General features: G+C 40.9%; 1 protein-coding gene across 1 annotated transcript in view; it reads right to left on the bottom strand.

Moving 5' to 3' along the window:
- Positions 1-14507, bottom strand: part of HS6ST3 (heparan sulfate 6-O-sulfotransferase 3) — a 703234-nt gene extending 688727 nt beyond the window's left edge. Inside the window, exon 1 of the mRNA XM_036250142.1 lies at positions 13783-14507. Within this exon, the coding sequence (XP_036106035.1) occupies positions 13783-14489 (707 nt within the window). The 5' untranslated portion in view covers positions 14490-14507. The remainder of the gene's footprint in view (positions 1-13782) is intronic.
- Positions 14508-15348: the final 841 nt, after the last annotated feature.

The following is a 15348-nucleotide window of genomic DNA, read 5'->3' as shown; positions in this document are numbered from 1 at the left end:
TATAGTAGACACTAAAGAAGTGTATGTTGAAGTTAATTGAACCAACAAAAGAATTAATAAAAAATAAATAAATGAATAATCCAAGTTCTTTGACCAAGCATAGAAATGCAAGACTTTTAGAAAATGTAAATGAGAATAACTGACAGACTAGAACTTGGAAGTTGAGGTCTTAATTTAAAATCTAGTTTTACGATTTAATCCCATGTGCCTCTGTAAAACAAGATAGAGATACCACTGGTAGCCTTTCCAACATACATCTCCCTTTCCCTTGGTGGGAGAACTTACATTTTGTTCTGCTGTCCACTTAAAATTCAAGGAAGGGTAATGCTATCCCCATCTTCAAGAACATGTCCTAAAGGGCTCATTCCTGTTGCCAGTGATTGGCCAGGGCTGAGAATGTGACCCTTTCTGGTCTAGTCATCCATTTGGCCAGGAAATTCTGCAGCCAGTTGAACAACTGCAGTGTTCTTGCAACCATGAAAGAAGCTGCCTGTGACCCACGTCGACAAGTTCAAGATGGCAGAGTGAAGATGTGGAAAAGACCTGGGTCCTCAGTAAAATAACAACAGCTAGCATTTAATGAGTGCTTACTATGGTGCAGGTGTTCTTCTAAATGCTTGTGTGCATTAATTCATAAGATTTTCATCACCAATACCAGGTAGAAATGTTTTCATCACTGTTTACAGACCGAGAAACTGAACCCTGAAGGATTCATGCAATTCACGCAAGGTCACATAGTAATAGAGTCAGAATTTAAACCCACAGTTGGGCTTCAGAACTTACAGTCTTTGCCTCTCTGCTTCACTGGATCTGGACAGCGCTACAGAGTCAGAATCAACCAATTCTCTCTGGGCTTGTTATAAGATTTAAAATGTGTTATTATTATTAAGCCAATATGAATTTGAATTTTTGTTATATGCAGCTGATGACATCCTACTCGGAGGGACACATCTACATTGCCTCATAGGTTTGCTATTAAGATAAAGAATTCAATAAATGATAATGCCCCCCTCTCTGCTGGATCATCTCCTACTGTCAGTCAGCACATCTCTCATGGTTTTCCATCAGCTTACTAAATTTCATCCAAGACTCCACCCAGCCCAGGACTTTGAGGTCTCCTCGCAAGCAAATGTGTATATCCTCCTGGAAGTGACCAGCCATGCCTCACGTATGAAAATCAGCTCATTGTTCAGCAAAATCATTCTCTGATAGATCTGTACTGTAATACAAACTCTAGATTCTGGAAGATATTTATTTTTCTAAGGTAAATTCTTAATTTCTTTGTAAGTATGTGGTGAATAGCTCAGCAGAGTATCACATCCTAAATCAGCTTAAATGAAGAAGAGTTACATTCTCAGCTTACTTTTGGGACATATTAACCAGAAGCTATAAATTATAGCTGTCATATGAAAATAATGATAAAGCTCTGAATACAAAACTAAAAATATCAATTTTAGGAGAATTTTCTCAAAAAGATAAAGCAATGGGGGCAGGGGGGCGGAGACATTTATACCTTGATCTGTGCCAGATACCTGTAAAAAAAGTTTTCCCTGATGGTCTAAGGAAAAGACATATGCATTTTCATAAGCGTTTTATGATATATCCTATTTTAAAAGAAACTGCTCATGATTCTAACAAGTTGTTGAGCTGAATGTATATTTTGCATATTTTTAACTGCATCTTTGTCACTCCCATTTTTTAAACTTTCCAGAAAAATTATATATTCATTGCATTTTTCAAAATACAACTTTCCTTCTTTTTCTATTTTATTTCAAAAGGCTTCTCACCATCCATGTAAATTTGAATTTTTATAGTATATTATGCTTTCCAAGTGCCCTCAGAGTCATTTCCTTAAACCACAACAATTCCAAAAATTGAGAGAGGACAAATACTCTCACCCAAATTGTCCAATAAATTAGTAAATATATTTATGGGTACTTTCTTTCATGGGCACAATTTACATGGGAACTGAAAATACAGAAGGAAACAAAATAGTCACCATCTTCAGAAAACTTAAATTTTGCCAAGAAAGCCACACAATAAATAAGTAAACAAGTCAATGAGGAAGCCTGGATTCAAAAATTCTGGTTGCTTGATCACAAATTTAGAGCTCTTTTTAGGATACCATTTTGCCTTGCTGGTCCAAATTAGCTGATGCAAAAGTTATTTTTGCTATGAATTTCGGCAGTTTGATTTATTGGACCCAGATCTGTTTGGGTCTCCTATTTTTTCCCACTCCTCTGAAGTAATTTTGTGGACAATCGCCAAAATAGCATTTAATAACCAACACATTCAGAGCACTATTACAGACAGTTAGGGATAACCACCCCCTGTTCCCCCAATAAAAGAGAATTTTGGATTTAAAAATCAACTTGAACACAGAAACATGTACATACCTGAAAAAAATACATACACATAACATTTTTAAATACAAATTAATATCCTGCAATAATCTACTCATTTAGTTATTTATCAGCAGTTGTCTGGTTACACAATGTCTCTATAAGACAGCATTTGAAATGACTCCTCTTTGCTGATTTCCATCTCACAGTACTCACTAGTAAGTTAACTTGTTCCATGTAGCATTAGTAATTCATGACTTATTTGTGAAAGTGCAGGGACAGCACTACTATAGACCTAATACAATGAATATCTTATTAGGAAGAAATTAACAAATGAATTGTGGCCAATCAATAGGTGTTGAAAAGAAAATTACAATGATAGTAAAGCCTAAATAATTTATACACAATATTGATTTTTTCATTACATTAATTATTCTTTATAGCACACATAAGGAACTTGGAGAATAAAACTTTCAGAGCAAAGAAATTTATCTTCAGTAGTGTTGTAGCCTAAAGTCTGAATTTCAAAGGCAAAGTCCAGCCAGTGTGGTTCAGTTTGTTGAGCATCGTACTGTACACCAAGGGGTCATCGGTTTGATTCCTGGTCAGGGCACATGTCTGGGTTGCGGGACAATCCCCCAACAGGGATGTGCAAAAGGCAGCCCATCAATGTTTTATCTCTCTCTCCCCCTCTCCCTTTCTCTCTCTCTAAAAAATCAATAAAATCATATTTTAAAAAATTGGGCCATGATAGCCCTGGCTGGTTTGACTCAGCCATTGGAGTGTCGGCCTGTGAACCAGAGAGTCCCGGGTTCGGTTCCCGCTAGGGGCACGTACCAAAAAAAAGAAAAAAAGAATGGGGCCATGATAGTTGACAAATACTTTTAGATTGAAAATGCATCAGAAAATAGATTTCACATCTCCAGTTATACCTAAGTTCCTTCATGTTGTCCAGTGTTTTTATACATAAAACATTTGATATTTATGTATCAATAGAACTATTGATGGAAATGTCTATTAATAGGAATATTAAAAATAAGACTATCTGTTAATCCACCTCTTTCATTGCATATAAAGAAGGCACAGTGATAACCTCAGTGAAGCCATGGGGGAGGGGCGCCTTCTCTGACACCTCTCCCAGATTCCGTAAGTGAACTGCACTTAAATAACAGGTTCCTTCGAGCTAATCGTTTCACAGCCAGCAGAAAAAATTCCTGAGGCAATTTTATCATGACAAGCTAACTTTCATAGAGACAAGGGCCTGAAGCTGATCCTTGGGTCTACAAACCATTGCTGACCCTAGCCATGTCACAAAATGGTGTCCTAGAAAACAAGAGAGAGAACTGTGTGCAAAGGGGGTGGGGTAGTTGTGAAAAAGAGGATGGAAGTTGGTATGTTCTTCATGGGTGATGTTGTTCCCAGCAACTCAAATCCTGTCCGCTGGGAGAAATAAACTTAACACATAGGCACCAATCCCAATAGATGTACTAGGTATGAATGATGCACGATATTGTTTTGTCATCTACAAATACATATGTTGAATTGTATTTTGCTCATGGCATTCTGACTCTTGGAATTAAAGCAGTGAATTGATAGTCCCTGTGTCGAGTTCCTAGTGTCAAGGTTCCTCAGATACTAACTTTATTTAACTATTTTTCAGTATCTAATGTTAGGAGATTCCAGGTTCATAATGCTTTGCACAGAGTTGCATGTATGCCTACTTTCAACCATCTCATCTCTCTTCCAAAATAAATATGGAAATACTGTTTCACAAGTCATTTAAAACTAAAAATATTAGAATTATTTCAAGGGTAATACAATTCCTTTCCTTCCTCACATTTTACCTTCAGACACGTAAAGCCATATACATATTACTCTTAATTTCCTAAATGTTCTTGGAAGAAAATCAAGCAACAGAGAACATCTCATCTCATAAATATGCTTTTGCAAACTACAACCAGTTTTGCAAACTATTTTGTTATGCCTTAACTAATATTGTTCTATAACTTCAAATTCATAAAATACTATACACAGATGTAATATAAAATGTGTGTTGTATACTATGCATCATAATACAGCTCTAACTGCCCAAATCTGTCACTATTACCAGCTGACTCTAGGGTACTAACGTGACAAAACATCCAAATTTAGCATTATTTTTGTTACTCAGCAAAAAGTCCCTTGTCTGTGGTGACTGCTCCTTAGCTGAGTATCCTTTGCTGCATGCACCATTCTTTAGATGAAGACTAACAATCCATACAGAAAACATGTGGTACAGGTGTTAAAAGAAAGGGTATTTGTTCCCGGCCTCATTTGTAGAACTGAACAGGGCATTCATGAAGTGAATTAGAAGAAATTTCTAACTATTTTAAGGCACTAGGCTACTTATTCTCCATTTCCATCCCTCCTATGCCCACAATCCCAAATCCATTCTGCAACACTCTCCTCCTTGTTGAAGGCATGGAATGTATCAACTAGCTCTCTTGTCCTGTAGCTTCTAGGTGGATTCAGCCAATGGAAAACAATGTTAGGAGATGGACAGATGGGAGGCAAAAGTGGTCAAGATAGTCTCCCCAACCTCTTCCTCTGCTCCTCAGCTCCATACTTCTGGCATAGCTGCTTTCTACAAACAGCTCCTATGGGGAAGCCCTTCCTACCATGGAGACCAGAGCACCTGTCAGGCTCCAGCAGACAATGGATGCTGACAACATGGTTCCCTCCCTCTGACACTTAAGTCCAGGGGGAATTAACAGTTTCCCCTTGCTCTAGTTGCAAAGTACCTCAGGTCCAATGCCTTTACCCTATCCATACTGTAACTAGTCCCTTCACACCTGAGGGTGCCTCTATTTACTGCCAAGACCCTGACTAATACAGCTATCAATAAATAGCAACCTAATACAGAAAAAGAATGTGTAAATAAATAAAAGAGCATTGGCAGCATTTAAATACACCAGGGCTCCACGTCAGATAGCCTCCTAGATAGTTGATTACTTCCCATAAATGTACTAATGAGACCAACATTGCCTACAAGATAAATTTCTGACCTCTAGTTTCAATATTACCTTCTTTCTGATTCAGTTCTTTTCGGATTTCATTCTTCACCTTGACTATTTCTGTCCTTTTTCTCTCCCTCCCCTATAGCATCCTTCTAATTTACACTTCACATTCGCTGTCTGTTCTCTCTTCCTTGGCATGTCACCTTGTTCTTTACTGTATTATACTGATCTTACCTTGAAATTTCCACACACAGTTTAAGTTACTGCTATCTATCTGTAAAGTCATGTTTACTCATCTTTCTAGGTCTGTGTTTTTACTTGTGAAGTAAACCTATAAAAGTCTACAAATTCCTAATTAACGTCCACAAAATATGGAAGCTATCATCCAGGTTTACAGGCATACACCCATAACCTTGAATTTTTTGAAAAAAAAATTTGGTAAAATCTAACAAATAAATATGGAGGATGTCAAGGTGGTTAGCATCTCTACCCTCTTATGTTTATAAAGAAACTAGAGAGTAGGAGCAACCATGAACATATGGTGTTAAATGCAAGGTTCTGACAACAAATGACACAATACTTAGCAATAAAAGCACAGTAAGATATTAATAATGGCAATGAACTACAAATATTTATGTGCCCAGAGGCAACTAATTCAATTTCACTGCAGGATTGCTTCACTTATGAATTTAATTGTATGTGTTTAAACATTTTTGTTGCTGTTTCGTTAATTTCCCATAAAAAATAAAATGATATGCTGAAGAAAAGAAAGACCATAAGTTTCCATTCAACAATATACATTAAGCGCCCATTGAGTGTTCATGGTATCTTAAGAATTAACATTTAATTTTATCATTCACGGCATTAAAAGCTCACAAATTCATCTCTGCATCATTCAGGATGAAAAGTTCCAGATTCAAAAAGGATAGAACGTGTTTATGGATCATTTTGTTTTTATACAAAACAGCATGAATGTATAAAATGAGTCCAGTGAAGAAATAATAACTAATTCTTCTGTGTGTCAGGCTCTGTAGCACTCATCATAAGATCGTACTATTTCTCCCATTTTCCAGAGAAAGAAATTAAAGTAAAGAGCAGGTAACTGACTTATTCAGGGATATATGACAGTAAGTGGTTGAGCCAGATTAAACTCTAGCTAGTTTGACTTCACAGCCCATGATCTTAAACATTCACAAATTGAGCATCAGCACAATTTTCAGTGGATGATAAATCTGTCATTGATTTTTTTTCCCATTTCTTTTGAGGACTATTTTCCTCACTCAGGGTCTCCTCCCATTGTTCTCCAATGTCATAATCTCTAGCCACAACAACCTAGACCATCTAATTTTGACCAGGAGTAACCCAGAGTCTACATTTATATTTTTTCATCCTCCCATCCTACATCAAAGTTCCCATGCTCTCTGTTTAGGCTATTTTTTTCCCCAAAGTGAAAATGAATGATGAGAGATTAGCCTTCCCAAGAGGCAAGTCTATGAATTTCTAATTTGTGACATAATGTTCTCAAATGATCCAATAAGCCCTGATCTCTATACTTACTTTTACTCCTCTTCTAGAGAATCAGGGGAGTTGATATCTTGTTAATTATAGAAGGCAACTATGAACAATTTATATTAAACATAAGAATTCACACCTGAAATAAGAGAGTCATGATAAAAAATGTTTAATAATTCCATCTTTTTTAAAAAAAACAAAACACTATCTTGTCAAGCTATGTTGATATTTTTACAAGGTAATCTAGAACATACAATATATTTTTAGATGACATTTACTGAACATCTTCTATAGTCAGTCTCTGTGTTGACATGTGTTTTACTGAGCAACTATATTTGCTAGAGGAAGATATAAACAAATAACATTGTATTAGTTAAATTTTTAATAGACTTCCCAACTGATGGTTAAATGCTTAGCTATAATTAAAATAAAATTATATCAACTAATTAAAGTAAACAGAATAGATACACGATATATATAATTTAACAATGTCAAAAACAAGATAAATGATTACTACAAAATACTAATTTGAGTTCTTCATTTAATTGTTTTTATACTAAACCTATTTCTTGGCCCAATAATTAATTTATTTCATGACTCTTAAAATCACATTAGGATTTGCCAGTCTCAATTAAACCTGTTTAATTCATTATCAAGCATAAATAACTTTCAAATGCTATAAGCCCCTGATTGTCTTTAGTCAAAATGAGATGATAATAATTAGCTTTGGGGAATAATAATATGAGTCTAAGATTAAGCCAATCCACATTGTTGGTGGCTAAATGTACCTAGCTTCCAACTGTTACATGAACATTTATATTTCTCTAAAATCAACCCTTTCAGAAATCCCAAGGTAACTAGCAAGAAAAAGGGAAAAATAAATAAATCATCTATTAGCATTACCACCTCCAGCCTTATCTACACAACTCAAAAAACTGAATGGGCTTAATTCAACCTCCTTCTGATTTATAGCAAATATTGGTTGTCTGAACCAGAAGCAATACATTAAGAGACCCTGTAATGAACATATACAAGTGGAGATGGCATATAGACAGAACAATCTTCTATCGCCTTAGTTTCTACACTGAACTCAAGCCTGATGGTGAAAATTAACCTTCTTTACAGTTCAACATTTCTAATTAGAAGAGACATCAAAAAGATTATGCTTTAGAAAACAGTATGGACCATAATATTCTACACCATCTTTGAAACAGAATTCTGCAGTCTCCTTGTATATTGTAGCCTACTGTCTAAAGGAAAAGCAATAACCGGATGATGTTTCAAAGTGGTTATGGTTTTTTGTGGCAAGTTGTGCTATATTTTCACATCTTACCTTTTTATACTTATTATTAAGCAGACATTCTAGCACACAGAACCTATTTATTGCTTTCGGCCCTGAATGTATAAAACAGTTTATACCATCAGACTGTGTTTGACCAAAATTTCCTTGGTAAAAATATTTACAAATGATTGAGAACTATTTACTTCATTTATAATCCTTTTATTTCTTTTTTTGTTTTGTTTTGTGTTCTCTGCCTGGAACAGGAAAGGGGAGGAGGAAAGTACCCTGAACTCAGCTTAGATTAGAATGCAAACCTTAAAATAAAAGGCCATACAGGCTTGGGCTCTTCCCCAGAAAGGATTTCCTTTCACAACATCAGTAGTTAATCTGCCACCCTAAAGTTTTCACTGCTGTGGAGCACTCCACCACACAGGAGTTCCTTCTCATTTTAGACAGTTACAAATTGTATCAAGTTCTTTCTTACGCTGAGTTGAAATCCTTATCCCATCACTTCTATCTCACTTACCCTAGCCCTGTCCTGTGGATAAACACAGAACCAGTCTCCTACATCTGCCACATCTTCCTCCTTTGAGCACTTAAAGACAACTTTTATGTCTCTACTTTTCCCATTTCCTTATTAAATATTATCAGTTCCTTCCATTTTTCCTCAAATGACATGGTTCCCAGATGCTGCAAATAAATGGAGCTGTAGTTTGACTTAAAAGTTGTCCTGCATGCCCTAGCCAGTGTGGCTCAGGAGTGTCATCTCGTACACAAAAAGGTCATGGGTTTGATTCCCAGTCAGGACACATACATAGGTTGCGGGTTCAATCCCCAGGCCCCCAGTCAGGCACATGTGGGAGGCAACCGAGAGTTATTTCTCTTTCACACTGATGTTTCTCTCTCTCTCTCCCTTCCTCTCTCTAAAATCAATAATAAAAAAAATAAAATAAAAATTTGTCCTAAATGGAATGCAAAGAAGAGATCCGAAGGTTCATCTGTTTCTCATTCATTTACACCTATAATTGATACAACTGGAAGGACACTCTAAAAGTTTAGAACCCAATAGTCCACCCAGGAGCCATGTTTATGCTAGCTGCCTTTTTTATGATAACACACACACACACACACACACACACACACACACCAGTCATGGGATGGATCTGTGATACAAGGTGGATCAGAGAACCTCATTTCCCTGGCCACGTTGATTGGCTTAAAGAATAGTCATACCCTGGCTGATTTGGTTTAGCGGTTAGAGCGACTGGCCAGCGGACCAAGGGGTCTCGGGTTTGATTCCTGGTGAGAGGCACGTGCCTGAGTTGCAGATTCAATCCCCAGTCCCGGTCAGGGTGGTGCAGGAGGTGACCAGTCAACATGTCTCTTCTCACATCAATATTTCTCTCTCCCTCCCTCCTTTCTACTCAATTGAAAAATCAATAGAAGAGTATCCTCTGGTGAGGATTAAGAACAACAAAAAATAGTCACAAGTTCCAACCTGGACTAATAAGAGTTGTTCCCCAAGATTCCAAGCTAGCTGGATCTCGGGCAAAACCTGCTTCCCTCTCAGCTTGTGGAGGTATTAGATTTGACAGCCATTTATTTCCCCATTTCACGGAATAAGGCAATTTGACAGAATGAGATCCATATGCAAAATAGTGTGGAGAAAAAGACCCCAAATCTCCAGTTTCAGTCTTTCTTGAAACCAACTCTACCCCTATCTTTTCTATGGTTTGGTTTAAGCCAATAATTCCCCTCTGACTGAACTGAGTTTGTGTTAGGTTTGTACCATTTGCAGCAAAGAGGGTCCTGTCTAATACAATATCCATAAGGTTAAAACTACTTTAACCAGACTAACTGAATGCATAAAAGGCAAAAATTGCCATCCCACCCTACAAAAGGTTTGGATAGAATCTCTTTTCAGCATTATTTAAGAATGAGAATGACACTCACTTACCAAAGATCAAAGTCTATTTTCCTTAAGAGCCTGAACTCATAGGGCTGACACTGTTTGTCTAAAACTGTATTCCTACAACTATCATAGTGCATGGCACATAGTAGGTACAGAAGACACTCTCCACTATACTTGGCATCGTAAACATTAGGCAAAACATTGAATGTAATTTACTAAAACGAAGACATGAACCCTGGAAAAAAATATATTTCACCTCCTTAAGATTAGATTACCCACTCATCTCTTCAGTCTTTTTTTAGCCATAAAATGTTATGATTCTATCCATACTCAACAATGCTAAAGAAGAGTCTTCAAAAGACGTAGATATGCTTAAGGGGGAAACATACAGCAACAAAGAAATATGTAATTGGAGAAAAAAGCAAAAGATAATAATGGGAAGCAATCATCAGTGATAGGATGTGCTTTTTTCCTGTTAGCTTCCTCTCTTATTCTTACCAACTTCTATGGTCAGAAAAGCCCTCTGTGCTGGATCTAAATTGCCAGCCACCAAGCCTTTCTCCTTCCTGGGTCTTATAATCCATATGATGGTTCCTTCAGCTCCACCATGCATCTCCCTTTAGAGTTGGCTTCCCACTTCTCACCGCCTCTCACCATTCCAGACAGTGTTTCTTGTCACCAACAGAAGATATATCCAATTATATTGTGTACCCCCATCCTGTTTCCCATCCTGTCCCCTGCAATGTCTGATGCCCAAATGTCCATAATTTTCTATTTTCTTCTGATGTTTTGAACTTAGGATTCTGTCTCCATATAAATAATCATAAAATGGCATCTCTGTAAATTACTGGGAACCATTTATATTAAGTGGCTCTAAGGAACTGACCTCAGATCACTCTATGAAAGAAAGCCTTGATTAGGGAAAATAATCTTAGTACAGTTAACAACTAATGTCTAAGTAATAATATATACCTGCATATTAAGTATTAAGTACTTTATACTAGCATATTCTACTATGAATAAGTACTGTGCTAAGCACTTTGCATGCATTTTCTCACTTAATTTTCATAACACCTCTGTGACAGAAATCCTAACAGTTACCAATGTTTAAAGATGAAGATTCTGAGGCTCAGAAAGAGTGACTTGCTCCTGGTTATACTGCTAGTAAACACAAGAGCCATATCCATATGACTCCAGAATCCTTGCTCTGACCCATTACATGACTCACAAAAGCACTGATCCCTGTGAGAAATGGGAAAATGAAGGGCCGCTGGGGGGTAACAAAAGCAAAGAGAGTGGGGAACTAAAATCAACATGATCCACTTTCGTATTTTGCTTTGAGTCAGCCCTATTTGAAGAAGAACCTTGTTCCCATTATGTAGCAATGGATTATCTGCCATTTTGCATTGTGCAAATGTATCCTCCACTATCCAGGCTAATCTAGTTGACTGTAGAATGCCATACACAGACATTCCAATGACAGACAACTAATTCAATCTTCTGTGTGAGGAAGATGCTACTGAACATCTCTTCAATTTTTCCTCCATAGCTTTTGATACAGGGCACCTCACATAAACCACGACTATTCCTTCCTACAGTATCTAGAGAAGAAAAGTAATTGAGAATACCAGGAAGGAGAGAGCAGGGTGAGAAAGAAAAGGAAGAATGATTGTAAAAGGTGCTACCCCCCTCAAAAAATACTATCACAAAAAATCAAACAGAATTTTTTAAAGTGAATCAGTGCAGGGTGATTATCTGATAACCTGTGAATCAGGGAGAAATGAATGTTCATGGCCCACTGCTAAACAAAGAAAGGCACTTGACTGTGCAATAGAAACCATATGTTCAAATAGCCAAGGTGGAATTTTCCTGCATCACAGAGTAGAGAGATATTGAGTATTTCCTTCAGAAGTGAGACCTTACTGCTATAATCTATCCTGGGTCTTTAGCAGCAGCATCATTTCACCATTAAGCAAATATCCCTTTATTTTTAGATTCCATAATCTCTAATTCCTCCAAAATCTTAACCTATTCACTCAGGCTTTTATATACATCAGTAGATACTTACTGAAGGGTCATTAGATGTTTCAATGTTATAATCAGTCTCAAGTTTGGGTGAAATGGAAGCTGGGCATCAAACTAACAAACTCTCTGCGCTCCTTCAGCAATTAATACATACAGGTCTTAAAAGTACAATTTTGGGTAGAATGTAGCAGAGATTCCCTCTCACTGAAATAAAAGTCTTAATTATTTTATTATTAATATTCTATTTATTACCTGTGTGTTAGGAAGTATGGAAGTAATTAATTGAAAAACTGTTTTTAAGCTAAAATAGAGGAACAGATCTAAAATACTACACAATTTGAAATATTTCAAAGTAAAAGGTCCTTAAAATATACTAAGGAAGTCTAATGTCTTCACTCCAAGTCTAACCATTTTTTATTCTAACCAATTTCCATTAAACAGGGAAAGGAGCAGGGAGGAGAGAAAGCATTTGAAAAACTGCCAGAGTAAAAAAAAATCCCATAATGAAATTTTGCTCATTCTTGGAGAAATGAAGTAGAATTAGATGCTTCAGTGGTGGTGAATTCCAGAATCTGGGTAGCTGCCAGTAAATGAAGCTTTTCCATCATGTCAAATGGAAAAGCTATCTGATATCAACATATTGAGCTTGAGTTTTTAAATTCCTATTTCCTTACACCAAATTGTTTGAAACCTTTGAGATAAAAACTTCAATAAACTAGTGTTCCAAGCTTTTAATATTTTAGTCCCTTAAGCAAGCATGTCAGATTAGTCTTCAAATTGCAACGGGCAGAAGGAACATTCAACCAAATTCTTAAACCCATGCCTCTCTCAAAGGATGTTAATAATGTAAGCAGTTTCACTGACTATTAAGATGTCAAACTTTCCTAATTCTCTGCAGTATTGCTATTTAACAGGGGGAGGGGGAAGAAGGCCATTCTATCCCGAAAGAAAGGTATTTTACTTATTATATCTTTGTATCCACTTAGCATTTAGCACACTGCCAGGCACACAGTAGTCATTTAACAGACAATTTTGGAATGAGTTGATGGATTGGCCTGGGGGAAAGTGGAAATCTTGCTGAGAACAGCATGAGTCAAAATCCTGCCATTGCTCAGCAACAAAACCCATCTCCAGAATAAGGGTTATCAAGGTAGAACAGGAATTTGAACATGTATCTTCAAAATGCCATCAAGGGGATTGTTTCCTGAGCTGGCGAGCAGCCATCAAGAGCCACTCATAGAGGAATTGGACTCCTCTCCAGCTTCATCATGCCTGGAAAACTCCTGCCCTGTCTCTCTACGCCAGACTCCTCTGCCTTTTTACTGGGTTTGGGTTCCCACTCACAGAACTTAAGTACAAGATTCCACTTCGCTCGTCTAACTCAGACCTCCTCACCATTCCAAGGTTTTCCAAGCACCTGCTCCGAGGGACGCCACACCAGGCTAGGCACAAGGAAGGACACACACCGGGGCTCCGACACCTTTGAAGGTGAAAGGGTGGTGGTGGGAAGCGATGAGGGTGGAGAAGAACAGACATCAAGACCAGGACACTATCCAGAGGTTTCTTAGGCCCCTCCTAAAGCCTCTGCCCCAACCGCTAGAAGACGCTGGGGAACTACCAAGCCTGCCCAGGAAGCGCAGGGCGGCCCGGGGTTGGGACTGCGGAGAGAAGGGCGGGGGGTGGCAGGGAGCCAGACGGGGCAGGGGACAGTACCTGGTATGGCTGTGGTTGCGGGGAAAGTCTTTTTTCTCCATGATGGCCGGCACACAGTTGGTGAGCTCCGTCCAGTCGGCGTGCAGCCCGCAGCTCCAGCCTGTGGAGAAGCGGGAAAAGAGCCACGTCTCCTTCTTGCCGGGCCGGTGGCAGGTGCACTTCTTCTGGCCCGCTTTGCAGCTACACGGCTGCTCTAGACGGATGTTCTTCACCAGGTGCCGGCCGAACGTGGTGCCCCCGGTCTTCTGGATGTGCAGGAACACGATCACGTCGCGCCCTTTGATGTTGAAATCCACAAAGCGGGTCAGGTCCTTCAGCGTGAAGTTGAAGCGCGGCAGGAACCGGGGCAGGGAGCCGTTGTCGGGGGCCTCGGGGTCCGGCTCTTCTTCCTCCTCCCCCTCCTCCTCCTCCTCGGGGTCCCCTGGCTCCTCGTCGTCGTCTTCGGGCGACACGGCGCCCCGAAGCCCCTCGGGCGGCCCCCGGGGTGGCGGGGGCAGCTGAGGACGCCGCTCCCGATCTTCCAGCGGCACCTGTGCCCGGCGGGCGGGACCGGAGGCAGCAGGCTGGCCGGCCTCCCCCGCGCGGGGCTGCTCCCCGAAGTTGGCGCAGGAGCTGGTGCAGGAGGGGGACACATATTGGTACATGATGACCACAAAGAGGAGAGTGAGCACCGGCGTCAGCAGCCACTTGTTGAACCTTTCATCCATGGTCCCGCTCTCAGGCCGGCAGGCAAAGCGGCGGCAGCAGCGGCGCAGACGGGCGCCCGCTCGGAAGTTTCGGGGACTCAGGGGCGCGGCTCCGAGCCCGCCGCTCCTCCATGCCCCTGACGCCGAGACGTGCGGCTGGCTGGCGGCCCCGCGGCACTCCGGCACTCGAAACTGGCAGAGCCGGGCCTTCCGACCGAGCGGGTAGGCGGGCGCCGGCGCGTGCGGTTGAGGCTGTGGCGTGGGGCGCCCTGCGCTCCCGGGAGCGCTCAGCTCGGCCCGCTTCTTGCTCCGGCCGAGGTGCCGGGCGCGCGCTCAGGCGACGCGGGGCATCCCGCTGCCCGCGCTCAGACGCTGGAGAGTCCGGCTCCGGTCCTGGACCTGCCCCGGGCAGCCGGGCAGCCGGGCAGCTGCAGCGGCGAGTGCGGGGTCTGCATGAGGCTCGCCAGGGCACTGGCCAAGGGCAAAGGCGCGGCCCGGCCCCGCCGCCCCGGCCGGCTGCAGGCACAGCGCCCTGCACGCGGGCCGGGCGCCTTTGCCCTCAGATCGCGAGGCGCGGGAGCCGCGGGGGCGGACGGTGACAGCCGCAAGTTTGCAGAGGAGCCCCCGCAGCGGCTGCGGGCGAGGCGCCCGTGCGGAGCCGCCTCTCCCGGCGAGTCACACTGCTGCTCCGGGTCGGTCTTCCCAGGCGCCGGCACGCAGACACACTCGCACACACTGGCTGGCACCGCCACAACCCGCCAGCCGGTGTGACAGTAGCCCTGCTACCCGCAGCAAAAACCTGCCCTAGGTACGGAGCATGCGCCGAAGCCTTCCCAGCCCCGGAGGAGTTTCCAGGGGAGGAGTCCGCTGCTCCGCGGGG

Source organism: Molossus molossus, unplaced genomic scaffold (genome assembly GCF_014108415.1).
Source record: "Molossus molossus isolate mMolMol1 unplaced genomic scaffold, mMolMol1.p scaffold_m16_p_9, whole genome shotgun sequence".
Taxonomy (NCBI): Eukaryota; Metazoa; Chordata; class Mammalia; order Chiroptera; family Molossidae; genus Molossus; species Molossus molossus.
Note: the sequence above shows the minus strand (reverse complement) of the source record. Positions and strands in the feature narration are given on the sequence as shown.